Consider the following 13,718-nt stretch of genomic DNA (forward strand, 5'->3'; position numbering starts at 1 on the left):
TGAATTGTATAAAGATCTGCTTAAGTATAATCAAGCCCCCATTAATATATATTCGATGCCTTTGGCTCCAGGGTCAAAGTCAGTTGAACTCTTAGTCAAATACCTTTCTAAAAATGACTTAACACTATAAGTAGACAGTAGGCGTTTATAACCAATTACGTAATGCATGGCTTAGCTTATAACATTTATAGAATCATAGATAATCCTTTTACCTACATAGGAACTACTTTCTAGAGCTATTTCCATATCCTACTCTTCCAGTGCAACCCTCTGTGAAATGTCCTGTATACACCACAGGACGAGAAGAGTCTCTATCTACCACCCTCTGTAATAACCTTATCCTATTTTGAAGAACATGAAGCAGGTCTTCAGATGTACCGTGTGGTACACTCTTCAAATATACTGGTAACTAGCAAAACACAGATCCTGGCTGTATGTCGTCAGACAAACGGCCAATAGAGAGAGAAGAAGAATTCACGTACCTTAGTTTTAACAGCGGAATATACCATGAGAATGGAATTATAAGAATAAACGAGGTAAAAACAGTAAAAATAAAACGCAGGTTTTACTTAAATAAAAACATATTCATTACTAATACTTTGAAATGAATGGTAAAACTGTATATGAAACACGCTTTTCACAATGCATTATAAAGGAGTGTTTCCTATACTGCTTATAGTATTTAAAAAACTTTTCCTACATTAAATGACGATTGCAAAAATAATACCTTAATCTATACAAATGACATCATCGTCATTATCTGATTCGGATATCTTGAAAAATGCTTTCGGAGAAGGATTTTCTCGTATTTTCGATTCTAAGCAAGGTACATTCTTTAGTGTTTTATTTTTAGATTCTACTTTCGAAAAATTAGGAACGGATGTACTAATTTCCCCCTTTTTATTAGAATCTGAGAATTTAGTATGTTTGTCTAATAGGCGATTATCCGCGGATTTTGGTTTATTGAAGGGTAATGTTTTCAAGTGCACTCCCGATTTTGATAGAATTTCCAATGTCTTATTAATGTCGGGTAAACTATCGATTGATTTTGTACGTTGCTCTTTTGATGTGGATTTCAATAAAGTTTCCGAAAATTTTGAGGGCTCTGTTTTCATTATAGTTACACCGGCTCTTGAAAGATTCTCCAATCTTTTGGAAGATTCGGATTTCGAATAACTTTGAATTTGAGATATTTCGACTCTTTTAGCGTTATCGGATGTAGGTAGTTTTTTAAAAGAATTTGATTTAGCATTTTCTTCCGATTTTTTTGAATACTTTTTACCGTATGACGAATGTGTCTTTTCGGAATTGGCATTTGTAGGATGAAATGATATATCAGGTTGAGAATGTGAAATAGATTTTGTTATAGAAACATTTCCGTGTTTACCGGATTGATACGATTTTAATGATTCTTCAAGTTTTTTTGAATTACTTTGCTGAGATGAATCTTTGTGTTTAGTTTTGTGAATATCTTTAAATAGTTCTTGTTTATACTTGGACCCTTTTGATGATTTTCTCATATATTTCACTTTATCTACCGTTTTTATAGGAGATATATCGATAGAGGAATTTAATGTTAATTTTGGGATGCTAACATGATGTTCTTCTTCTCTTCTCATATGTTTTGTACTTTCTCTATAGTTAACAGAACTATCAGACTTGATATTTTTCGGTTTGATTTCTTCATAACTATTTAATGGTGAAAATACGGTCTTCTCTTCTTCATTAGAAACCGGTGATTGTTTTTCTTCGTTAACTTTTTGTTGATTCGTTTGATGAACCTAATGAAAAGAAAAAAAAAAAAGAATTATTCTTTTTCGTATTATCAGTTTACAAAGTACTAACAAGACCTTAATATTTCAACTGGAACTCGAATGAAATATGCAAGTTAAATTCTGTTTTGAAATTATTGATATCGAAATATTAGGAAAGTAACTTTCACTCTAGTGTAGCATGCACGCAATCGTGTAGAGTGCAATAATAACCATAGATGACTTTGTCTTATATTAGAATCGCAATTTCGTGTTATTCAATTCTACTTAAAAACCACAAATATAAAAACGATGGTTTCCTAATAATTAATAGTTCAAATTCAAATTTCCGGTACAACCGTCATCCACTTTTTTCACTATTCTAACGTCCTATAAGCAGCAATAGAATATGGAGAATCACATAAAAATTAACTTTTTGTACAACTAAAATACATTTTTCAAGAAATAATCGAAATCTACGAAATTATAGTATTATTGCCATGCATATATTTTGGAAAACATTTTCCTAAATACAAATAAATGTTGTACAACATTATAATAATTAAGAGACATGCACAAAAATATTGTCTAACTACTCATATTCGAGCAATGGTATTTGATGCTGCTTTTAACTTACTCATAAAAGAAAATTAAATTAAAATGATGGATTCCAAATGTATGGTTTCCTTGGTGCTTGCTGAGTTTTACTATGATCGCCCTGTAGAAAATGAGTGAGGTGATTCTTAATTTGTGGTTGGCACTTTTTTGTGAAAAAAAAAACACCCAACAAATGTTTAAACAAATTTTAAAATGTTTTATTCTCAATTCTCACCTGACTAATAGATACCCCGGAATCCGATGAAAACGATGGGGTGCCTAGGGGTGTTGGAGTTCTCGATAGAATTAAAGAGGTAGGTAAAGATGGTTCTTTGATTGATTTTAATGGACCTGATTGTTGCATGCTGATATCAAGTGGAAATTTGGCGTTTACCAATGGCGGAGTTTTCGAAAAATTAAATACTGTTCCTAAAAAAAAAAAAAATAGTTCTGCAACACAAATTTGATTCCAATAAATAATTATCGAACAGTAGGCGACAAAAATATAAATAACTTAATTACACCATCCTAATCTCAAAATCAATCTTGTACTTACCTTGAGCAGTTTCTTGTTGTTTCAAGAGAGAAGGTGAAGTTGAAGATTGAGCTGGAGATACAGTTAAAGATGACGGAAGACTGGGGATATTTAAGCTCTTCATTAAAGCCTCTGTTTGACGTTTACCTCCTTCGCCATTCGATTTCAATTGTTTAGTTTGTTGTTCTTTCTTCTTTTCCGCTAATTTTTCTTGCAAAGTCTTACCGCCACCTATAAATAAACAACTTGGTAATAGTTTTTGAATATTATATATTACTATAATAATACTTTGGTATCTCATTACCACAACAATTATCTTTTGATAATTAAAAAATAATTTAAGGTATGAATTACTTGAAGGACTTGTCGAGTTTTGCCTCATGAAACTTGGTGATATACTTGGAGGCGGTAGAGGTACTGCGACGGGTATTATTGAAATGTTGGGACGATCTTTCATTAAATCTTTAGCAGTTTTTTCTTCCGGAGAATGTGCCGCAGCATTTATTACTGGTTCCTAAAACAAAAACAATCTATTACTAACCAATACTTTCACCAACTTTTTGTGTTTTTATTTTGAAATAATATATCACCTTGAATATTTGCTGATTGGATATACTTTTGGTAGGCGAAGATTGATTAATGCTCGTCTGTTTAATTTTCGAAGGATCCACCATAGTGGATTGTTTAGAGGTGATGGGTAGATTAGTTCTTGGAGAAGATGACTGCTTGATTGATTTGCTACTACTCGCGATACTGGAAGTAGATTGTTTATGTTGCGCTCCAGATTGCTGAGGAACCATAGTTCCCAATACTTTCAATTGATCTGAAATTTCAAATGATACAAGAAGTCGGTTTTAATTCATAGATTCAGAAAGTTTGTTAATTCGGCATGCAAATACGAAATGCAGTTTGTTTTTATGATTTTCTATAGCCAATAAACAGGACCAATGTCTAATATTTGGTGTCGAAAATAAACTAGTCTATGAAGACCAAACCTTTTCACTACCTATCTGTGGTAAACGGTTTGTCACAAAAGTATTTTTATAAAATACTTGAATAAGTAAAATAATTTATGTTTATTTTCGGATATATTATTTGATTTTAACAAAATAATCGACAAAACGAAATACTTTTGTCACATATTACCGTTAATTTTTTTTAATATGAATTTTTAACCTGAAGTTAAGCTGGACAGTGCGTGATCGACGCCCAACTTCTTCTTCATGTTAGGATTTAACTGATTCAACGTATCCATCAGTTGCATTGACGTACTCGGTGTATTAACATTCCCAACCGAATTTATCTGTTTGAGTAGATTCGAATTGAGAAGTCCTGTTTGTGCCAACATTTGACTTGTTATGGCATTAGCAGTGAGCGGATTGTTTATTTGACCTACACATAAAAATAACTCCAATATCAGATAAAAAAAAATCGGCGCAATAAATCGATTTAATAAATGTCAAAAACAATTTTCTTGAACATGTATAATAATTAAACCTACAATTCGATGTTTACATTTATCATGAAATGAGACATTTTAATTTTCTCTAGACTACCGTTGCTTTAGTTTCTATCTTAAACAAATTAATTTTCAAACAAAAATGTTCCCTTACCTTGCGTTAATATATGACTCAATTGCGTCAGTTGACTAATACTCAAATTCTGACTGTACTGTTTGATCAATTCGTCCTGATAATGTTTCAAATATTCGTAAGCGTAACTTTGATCAATCAGCGACTTTTGCCAAGCGTACGTTTTATTTAAGCCAGCAGAACTAACACTTTTCGATCTTTGATATCGTGGTTGGCCGGGTGTTTTCTGTAGAGGAGGTCGTCCTCGAGGTCTACTAACACCAGGTCTCTTTAACGGAGTACTTTGTGGAAGAGTCACAGTTTGTGGAGAAGGCATAACGGGAGCCTAAACATTCAATAAAAAATAATATCCAAATATTATACGAAGTAAATTTAAACTCACATTCGAAGAAACCGCAGGTCCTCTTGGAACGAACATGGGTGATTTTGAAGAAACGTTCTGCAATCTATGTTTTTCAGCAGATTTATTTTGTGAACAGAATTTAATGGCCAAATCTAATACATTTACATTTTCTGGTATCTGCAAATTTGTTAAAATTAATTTTCACGCTAAATTTCTAATGTTCCTTTTACCTTTTCCTTTATAAACTTCTTATATACTTCCACTAAGAGATTAGCAAATGGAATTTCTTTAGAAGGTGCATGTTTCGATAATCTTTGATGTATCTTGAAAATTTCTTGTAAGAGTTTAGCGATTTGTGGATTGGTCATGTCTGACACGTATTTAATTTGACTCCTCAAGCTCTGGATACACATGGTCATCGCTTGTTCCGAAAAGGCCATTCTTTCCGTATCCTTTATGTAAATTCTAAACAAAATTTGAAATAAATAACCTAACATTATATAGAATATAATGTTATCATACATACTTATCTGGCTCGGGAATTCTTCTCAACTGTACACATAAATCTATGAGAGTTTTGTTGTCGTTGGTGTTACGTAATATTTGCATTAACAAAGAGAGGCATCGACTCATATGAGCTGAAAGCGAACCAGGTCTATCTATTTCAGTAGATGGGATCCTCCAAATACCCTAAAAAAGTTATAAATGTTGAAAAGTTAATTTTATCAAATAGCGAATGAATACTCACGTTAAAAAAATTATTGGGTTTCCTGTCATTGAAAAGTCCATTAACAACGGTACCATCTTTACATTTGTAATCGCTTAATAACAACTGTTTGCATTTGTTCACATCTTTTTTTGCTTTGTAGTAAAAATAAAGGTGCGCCAGACGATAGAGGGCTTTATAATTTTGAGTCAGACGAATTATGCATGTTTCTAAACCTACAATTGCAATGAAAAAATCTGTAAAATATAAAATTTACATTGAAACTAATTTTCTTCTTGTAACATCACAAACCTCAAACTTAAATACAAGAGACTTTTGAGAAAACAAACATAACAAACAAACAAACAGAAAATAACATTTTTTTTACTAAACAGTTTTGTTTTTTAGTGTATAATAAAAATAAATTATTACCACAAACACATTTATCTATCAAATGAGATATTTCACTGTTGGACATAAATTCATTTGAGCCATCAGATGAAGATGAAGAGGAACTAGAACTGCTGTCATCGTCATCATCGTCAGTGTCAGATTCAGAGCTATCACTTGAACTGGATGAAGAACTGGAACCACTGCTCGAATCTACCAAAGAAATCTAAAAATTTGAAGATATATATAGTAATAATGTTCAAAAATTGAATAAATCTGAACCTTTTCATATATTTTTTATAAAATAAAAAAAACAAATAAAGACTTACTCTTCTATTGTCAGTATCACCGTCGACGACGACATTATTTTTTTTCGCTTTATTATCTATATCTAACTTTACTTCTATCGGTTCCGCTCGATTTTTTGAACATTCTATTACATTTTCCGTCGATTCGTTTTTAATCTCCACGATTTCCACATCGTTATCCTCTTCCTCTTTCAATGTGACTTCTTCTACCTTTTCCGTACCGCTCACGTCCGAATCCATTTCGTTGCCGTTTTCTTCAGTTTCTTTCATCGTTTGCAACATCATTTCATCCAACACCTTCTGAACATCTTTCACTTCGCCGAATTTCGTATCTACAATATCTAATATTTCATATATCACTTAAATAGTTTAAATAAAAAGAATAAAATACCTGACGTTTTCGATGGTGGATCTTTTTTCATATCGTCTTCTTTTATATTATATTTGTCGTTATTGATTTCATCTACTATATTTATTTCGTTCGATTCAATTGACTGTTTTATTTTTTCAATATCTACATCTGCGTTCTTTTTATATTCAATAGTTCCATGTTCTACTGCTTCATCTCTATTTGTTAATTCTATTTTTTCTTTTACTTTGACTTCTTCTTCCGAATCCGATATTATCATTATTACGTCGTCTTCATCGGCCGTTTCCATTTTTGTATCTATTTTTTCTTTATCATCCATCTCCAATTTGTTATCGAAATTTTCAGAAATTTTCTTGTCGACATTTTTTATTGATTCCAGCTCTTTATCCGGTTGTTCTTTTTCAATTTTCTCATCGTCTTTCTTTTCTGATTGGGCTGCACCTAACTTACCCAACGAATTTAAAAATTGTTCCTGAAAACTAGTAGAAGAAGTTGATACAGTCAGTAGTTCGCACGGTTCCTGTTCTGGTACGGATACAGGTAGAGTTGGAGGCGGTGGCGGCGGCGGAGGTTTTCTTAAATATTTCGACGTCGCTAGACATTTTTTGAAAAATGCTCCGAGAGTATTTGGAATATTTTTACCTTCGTGAAGTTCCAAATATTTTAATACTGATGCATTTATTCGATAATGCAATTCTAAAGCTTCTACCGACAAATGTTGAGGATTGCTGTAATTTATTTTTTCGGGATATTCCGCTTTATTTTCATCTAATAATGTAGCAGCCTAAAATATATACAAAAGAAACTTTTGGAATCTAAAATTTATTCCGACAAATTTCACTTACTGTAAGATAATATTGTAGGTACTCGGTAGGTTCTTTTTGTTTCTTTTCGGCGATTTTTCCGAGAATGTAATATTGTAACCACCTTTCGTCTGCCTCGTTCGTTTCTTCCATTTCGTATATGGCGATTGCTTTCTCAAAACTACTACCGGAACTGTCCAAATAACTATTTTTTTGACTTTCGAGAAATTCGAATCTAGAAAAAATTCAGTATTAATTGAATAATGTATTACATTATATATTTAAGAACTCACCGTTCCATACTCAAATTTTCAGATTCATATTTCAAAACTCTCGAACAATAAGCGTGGACGGTATATTGAAAAGTGCCACATTCAATCCACAACATAAGCGGATCGGGGCATATTTCCAAAGCTTTTTTAAAACAAATACTAGCGTATTTTGCTTTATCCAAAAACTCCATTTCGCTTTTAAATTTTTCGCAATGATTCAATTTTGTATCTAACTGAGCTGCATAACTTAATCCTAAACACGCCCATGAATCTAAACGTGAAGGATTTATACACAAATCCATTTGAAAATATTTTATGCATTTATTAAATTCTCTTTGTTTAAAATAAAAATCTCCAATTAGGAAATATATGGGTTTGACTTTTCGAGGGAAATCTACTGGATCTAATATTTTATCAGTTTTCCCATGGATGAAATCCATAATTTTCGGTAGGTGTTGTTGAACGGCATTATTAGGTGGTACTAGCGCTATTATTCGTTTAAATAGTTGTTCGAGATCGGCGGAAATCGACGCATTTTTGTAAGAGTTGAATTCGGGTAGTTGATCCGGGCCATAAAATTCGAATAATTGTGTTGCACGTTCCCAAGACAATGGCAAAGGATCTACATTATGATCTGCTAAATGTCGAGATACCTAAAACGTTTTCAAAATTTAATAAAACTTGAAAAAAAAAAATGACAATAATTCAAGTTACCTTATTCTTTTTACTAGGATGTTGATATAGACAAAACATCGCCTGTTCTATATGTATGTCAATTTTATTTCTCATCTTTTCGAATATCGGTGCGTCAAGTTTATCGAGTATTGTATCGATAATAAAATGGAGTATTTCTCCTTGATTTGTCATGCACCAACCTTTAGGACCTAAAAATTAAAACCAAATAAAATTCTATCATTAAAAAATTGTATCAGATACAAATATAATTACCTAAAAATTCATGCGCCGAAAATAAAATAGCAACGGACGGTGGTAAATTATTATCCGTATTTTCTTCTTGATTGGCGTTTATATCGGATTTTTCTTTTTTACCTCTGCTAATTCTCTTTTTGGCATATGCTCTCTGTTCTTCTCTGAAATACAAATTGTCGTAAAAAAAAAATAAATAAACAACTGATGTGATTTACCTGAGCAACACATAATGTAGCAAAATCCAAGGGGTAATACAACCGTAACTGATATTTCCACCTTCTACGCTCATCTGCTTAGAAACAATTTTCGATAAAGTCTGAACGATTCTCGATCTCTTATCCTCTGTTAACAGATCAATGACGCAAACCGTATCCCTTTTGATAATTTCATATAGTATGGCTAAACATTTCTCCACTATTTTTTCCCATTTTTCCTGATCTTTGGTGAATTTCAAATGTTGTTCAAAGGCTTCATTTAAACATTCTTCGGTCCACACAAAGCATTGTCCCATGTCAGTAAACCAAAGGGAATGCATCAAAAGACCTAATTGTGCAGGTCGTCCCATTCTACCTACTTGCGGACAAGGACCGCCATTGAAAGTTTCTTTTAGAATTTCAGCGACTTGCGAATATTTTTCAGCATTAAATAAATTTTCGACTGCGGTTAAGGAATTTATCATATTTAAATGTTTGAAAATCTTTTCGACTATTTCGGTATTTACGAGACCATATTTGAAACAATTTGGTAAACTCAACATATACTTTTCACTTGTTTTGTTTTTTTCTTCTCCTTCAATAACTTCTTGTATCAATTGGAGCGCCGTAATCGCTAAATCGTTGTTGTTCTCTTTCCGAAATAAATGAGATTGCAACCAATAAACTCTAATGAAAAACGATGGATATTCTTCTTTCCATTCATCTTGCCAACCACTTATAAGTCTCAAATAACCAAGTAAAGTAGGAGGCACCGATTCTCTATCATCACAGCTAAACAGAGATAATTCTCCAAACAAAATGGAAGCCAACGCATCATTACGCATTTCCCCGAAAGTATGTCCGCCGCAAAAAACTTGGGGAGGATCACAATGTTCCCGAAACATATTGTAAGCTTTAACGTAAAGAGGTACCAGCTCTTTAGGCCATTTATAATGCCACAATTTGGATAAACTGAATACTAAATCTTTCAATAATACTATTACATCGTAATAATCGCGGGATTTCGTCCAAAAATGTTGAACATCATCATTTTCCTTATCGGTTCCGAAATATTGTTCGTAATTTACGGATTTCGGAGAATGAATCGGAGATAAATAAGTATTTACATTGTAATTGTCTATATACATATGATAGAGATCCATCGTGTTCATGGAATCTTCAAAATTGTTAATTTTTTCGGAATCTATTCGGTAAGGTAATAAATCTTTGGGTATAATTCGTTCTAACGCATCTTCTACTGTAAAATCTTTTTCTTTTGCTTTCTTCGATAGTTTTCTTCTACTGTACCATCCCCATGTTTGCAAATCTGAAATAACGTCACGTTTACGTTTAGAACCTCTTGGTCGACCTCTTTCTTTCGGTTCTACTGTTTCATCTTGCTCTTCATTTTCTTGGTCCATGTTTTGTTCCTAAAAAATCAGACTGCCAATAAATGGAAAACTGCGAGAGGTTTTTATTTTATTGAAACTGAAATATTTTACTTATATATTCCTTGAGTGCTGGATTGGATTGTGTATCTTGAAATTGAATGATATAGTTAAAATCTATTCAATAGAATCAAATTATTCCTATGAAATATTAATCATTTTGATAACCTGATCTGTTAATTAATGAAAGTTTCTATTATCTTACAATACAATGTGATTTCTTAATACATAAACAAATGTAGTTTACTTCATCATTATCAGTTTGAACTGGAGTATTTTCCTGTGGTTCATTAACATTCATTTCACTGTTCTGTGAAACTCTTCTTTCAGTTATTTGGTTAATTTCCATTTTTTCATCGGTATTAATAACATCTACATTCTCTTGGATTATTTTTGTTTCATTTACTTGGTCCTCAACAATCTTGGAATCAATAAGTTGATCAGTTTGTTGAAATTTAAAAAATGATGGTTTTTCAGTAGTGCTCATACATTTTTTCATATCAATCATCGTAAAATGGCTCTGTTACAAAAAAATTAAGAAGTCAGAATAAAATTCACAGAGTGAAAGAATTAATGAATGTACCATTTCATTATCTGCTAAATACTGATGAATATAAATTATAGTTTCAGTTAAACACATCCAGGTGAATTCCTTTAAAGGTTTTGGAAGAGGGATAGTATGGAGAGGTTTGGGAGCAAACGAATTTTCTACTTCAATTACTCTATCGCATAAAACCTGTGCTTCTTCAAGGAAACTTTTTTCATCTTCATCATCAACTGGAGTATCTATTGGAGGTTCCCATATGCTGAAATACAAATTATATAATTTTCAAATATCAATAATAACAAAAAAAATTCTAACTAGAACATTTATACATTCAATTTTTACCTGTCTGGATTGTAAAGTTTGTAGTATTCCTCCGTTGCTGGATTATTTCTATATATTTGTTTTCTCAAAACTAAGCCCCTAACATAATCTGCATCTTTCATCAGAGCTTTCCCTATATATTCTAAGCATGCAATCGTATCTTTTATAGCAAATAAAACAGATATAAGTTTGTCTAAGCATGGCCAATGAGTTTCACTGCATTCTAAACCCTAAAAATTTATATAATTTAATCTTGACCTCAAAATTGTAATGCATTTATAAATTGTATAAAGAGTGTCTCATTTCTTAATTAATACAACCTAATTTTTACCTTTGCAAAAGCATAAGCTGACTGGCGAAATTTGTCTTGAGCTAAAGATAAATTACCAATCTTATACCATAAAGTAACATCAGTCCCATCCAATTGTGATGCCTAAAGAATATAATCATTCACCTTTTAAAGTAAAAAATTATATCAACAACTTACGAACAAATACTTTTCAAGGGCATCATTAACCCTATCAAGTTTTAAGTATATATTACCCATATTGATATGACAAGAATATTTCAAATTCGACATAGATTTGGGTAGGCCTCCATTGTTTTCCAATAAAGGTATATTTTCATCAATTAATTTACTGAGTATTGATTCTGCTTCGGTATAAACACCTTCTGATTGAAGATGTAAAGCTTTATTGTATAATTCCAAAACGATTTCTTCCTATAAAATTCATAAATCAAAGTATGGTATAAAAACCATCAATAAATTTTTTAGAGTTCTAATATTAATGAATATTTACCTGAGCTTCTCTTCTTATAACTGGTGTATCTTCATCAGATAATGATTCTCTATTAAGAGCTTTAATTTTCAACATTTTCAGTTTTATTGAGTAATTATCTTTTCAGAATACATTTATTTCTAGTTGATAGTTTATTTAAATATTTCTAATGTACAAAAATAAGGAAAAATCTGTTTTTAATCTAACCATTTTAAAAGTTGTTGACAAAATAAAATGACATTTCAACATTGACACATATTAAGGCATATCCACAGAACGGTAAGATTGAATATCAGCACATTTATTTAACCCCATTAAATAATCGTATTGTCTCTTTATTTTCTATAACGAGTAAATAATCACTATTAATACCCTTTTCTCGGCAAAAGTTTTTAATTAATTTGATGGACAAAATAAACTTTAATTTATATTTAATAAACATTAATTTTTTTGATATAATTTTGATTGAACCCAATAAATTAAAATGACATTTCAATATTGACACATATTAAGGCATATTCACAAACCGATATAGCATTGACTATTAAAGTCTATTTGAATATCAACATATTTATTAAGATTCATTTAATGACCACATTTTTTTTATTTTGTATAATGAGTAAATAATCATTATTAATACCTTTTTCTTGGCAATTTTTTGAAATAATTAGATTACGACACAAATTTTAACGGTATAACAAAACAAAATTTATCTACATGTAATAAAATGAAAACGTTTAATTTTTTAATAAAATCTTTATTAAACCCAATAAATTAAATTGTTGCAATCAGTAGATTAACTATCTTTTTCAACAATATTTTTAATATATTCTACAATTGTTTCTACTTCTGCCATGGCGCCTGGTCCGACATCTCCACACATTAATTTCTTTGACACAACAGGAACTTCTAGATACCCGAAAGATTTGAGAATGGTAATTTGTTGTGACGTTAATGGATGTTCATACATTTTGGTATTCATAGCAGAACAAAAAATTAGTGGTTTCATAATATCCCAAGCCCGTATTACACAAGTCAACAGATTGTCACAAATACCCTGAAACATATTTAATATCAATATAAAAAATTAACAATGAGTTGAATAGAGAATTTTATCAATTAATGTTATTTATTAACTTACATTACTCATTTTTGCTAAAGTATTTGCATCTAATGGAGCAATTATCAATAAGTCAGCCCATTTTGCAAGTTCGATATGTAGTACTGGATCACCCCTATTAGTCCAAGCCTCCCATTCGTCTGAGTCCACATAAACATTAGTATCATCTAAATTTTCATTTTTTAAAAAATGTTTGGAAGATTCTGTCAAACATACTCTTATCTGAAAATGCATATAATATTTGAAATAACCTTTACCACTGATCGACATAATATCGATTGATTACAAACATCCATATTCAAAACTTACTTCAGAACTAGAAGCAATATTTGAAGCTATAATTTGTTGTATTATCGACGGTAACTTGATAGTAGCAACACTTCCAGTACATCCGATAAGTATATTAACCATTTTTATTGTTTATTAGAAACGTCTTCAGTTGTAAAACCTAATTTCGTCCACTCTTCTTTGGCCATAAGATTGTTGTCCATACGACAACTCAAATATTCTTTAGCTTCTTTGCGACAAGCTGAATTATCGTTCTTATTAATAAATAAACATTTCATATAACTTATCATCGATTTTTTACACAAACCTTCGTGATCTAAAGGAAAACTGCCTTTATCTGGAGGTGTTGGTTGAAAAGATTTTTGACCAAATGTCATAGACGACATTAGACAAAATTGATGGAATTTTTCACAATTATAAGACA

At 31.2% G+C, this 13,718-nt stretch overlaps 3 protein-coding genes across 7 annotated transcripts; all 3 read right to left on the reverse strand.

Annotated features, from left to right (window-relative positions):
* Window positions 1-541: 541 nt before the first annotated feature.
* On the reverse strand, window positions 542-12,372 carry LOC130896005 (calcineurin-binding protein cabin-1-like). Of its 5 annotated transcripts, XM_057803732.1 has the most exons (26): window positions 11,908-12,201; window positions 11,595-11,828; window positions 11,439-11,540; window positions 11,129-11,337; window positions 10,823-11,045; window positions 10,487-10,759; window positions 8,813-10,221; window positions 8,616-8,758; window positions 8,382-8,551; window positions 7,689-8,320; window positions 7,438-7,630; window positions 6,614-7,376; window positions 6,244-6,563; window positions 5,957-6,140; window positions 5,567-5,760; window positions 5,345-5,508; window positions 5,049-5,283; window positions 4,858-4,995; window positions 4,497-4,800; window positions 4,060-4,275; window positions 3,474-3,706; window positions 3,238-3,397; window positions 2,905-3,114; window positions 2,584-2,777; window positions 2,389-2,469; window positions 1,738-1,781 (listed from the first exon to the last, which is right to left on the reverse strand). In XM_057803732.1, exons 1-25 carry the CDS (start codon window positions 11,980-11,982, stop codon window positions 2,407-2,409), a joined length of 7,041 nt encoding a protein of 2,346 aa, XP_057659715.1. In that variant the 5' UTR covers window positions 11,983-12,201; the 3' UTR covers window positions 1,738-1,781; window positions 2,389-2,406. The 5 variants fall into 5 exon arrangements, with proteins under 5 accessions (XP_057659711.1, XP_057659712.1, XP_057659714.1 ...); XM_057803728.1 differs by lacking the exon at window positions 2,389-2,469 and having other exon boundaries at window positions 542-1,781; window positions 11,908-12,372; XM_057803729.1 differs by lacking the exon at window positions 2,389-2,469 and having other exon boundaries at window positions 542-1,781; window positions 6,244-6,554.
* A 250-nt stretch (window positions 12,373-12,622) lies between these two features.
* On the reverse strand, window positions 12,623-13,524 carry LOC130895015 (phosphopantothenoylcysteine decarboxylase). The gene is made up of 3 exons (XM_057802106.1): window positions 13,316-13,524; window positions 13,028-13,228; window positions 12,623-12,943 (listed from the first exon to the last, which is right to left on the reverse strand). The coding sequence occupies exons 1-3, from the start codon at window positions 13,415-13,417 to the stop codon at window positions 12,683-12,685; spliced, it is 564 nt and encodes a 187-aa protein (XP_057658089.1). The 5' UTR covers window positions 13,418-13,524; the 3' UTR covers window positions 12,623-12,682.
* Window positions 13,036-13,680, reverse strand: LOC130895016 (cytochrome c oxidase assembly protein COX19). Its single transcript, XM_057802107.1, has 2 exons — window positions 13,316-13,680; window positions 13,036-13,228 (listed from the first exon to the last, which is right to left on the reverse strand). The coding sequence occupies exon 1, from the start codon at window positions 13,678-13,680 to the stop codon at window positions 13,420-13,422; it is 261 nt and encodes an 86-aa protein (XP_057658090.1). The 3' UTR covers window positions 13,036-13,228; window positions 13,316-13,419.
* Between the last annotated feature and the right edge of the window lie 38 nt (window positions 13,681-13,718).

This window comes from Diorhabda carinulata, chromosome 6, assembly GCF_026250575.1.
Source record: "Diorhabda carinulata isolate Delta chromosome 6, icDioCari1.1, whole genome shotgun sequence".
Lineage (NCBI taxonomy): Eukaryota > Metazoa > Arthropoda > Insecta > Coleoptera > Chrysomelidae > Diorhabda > Diorhabda carinulata.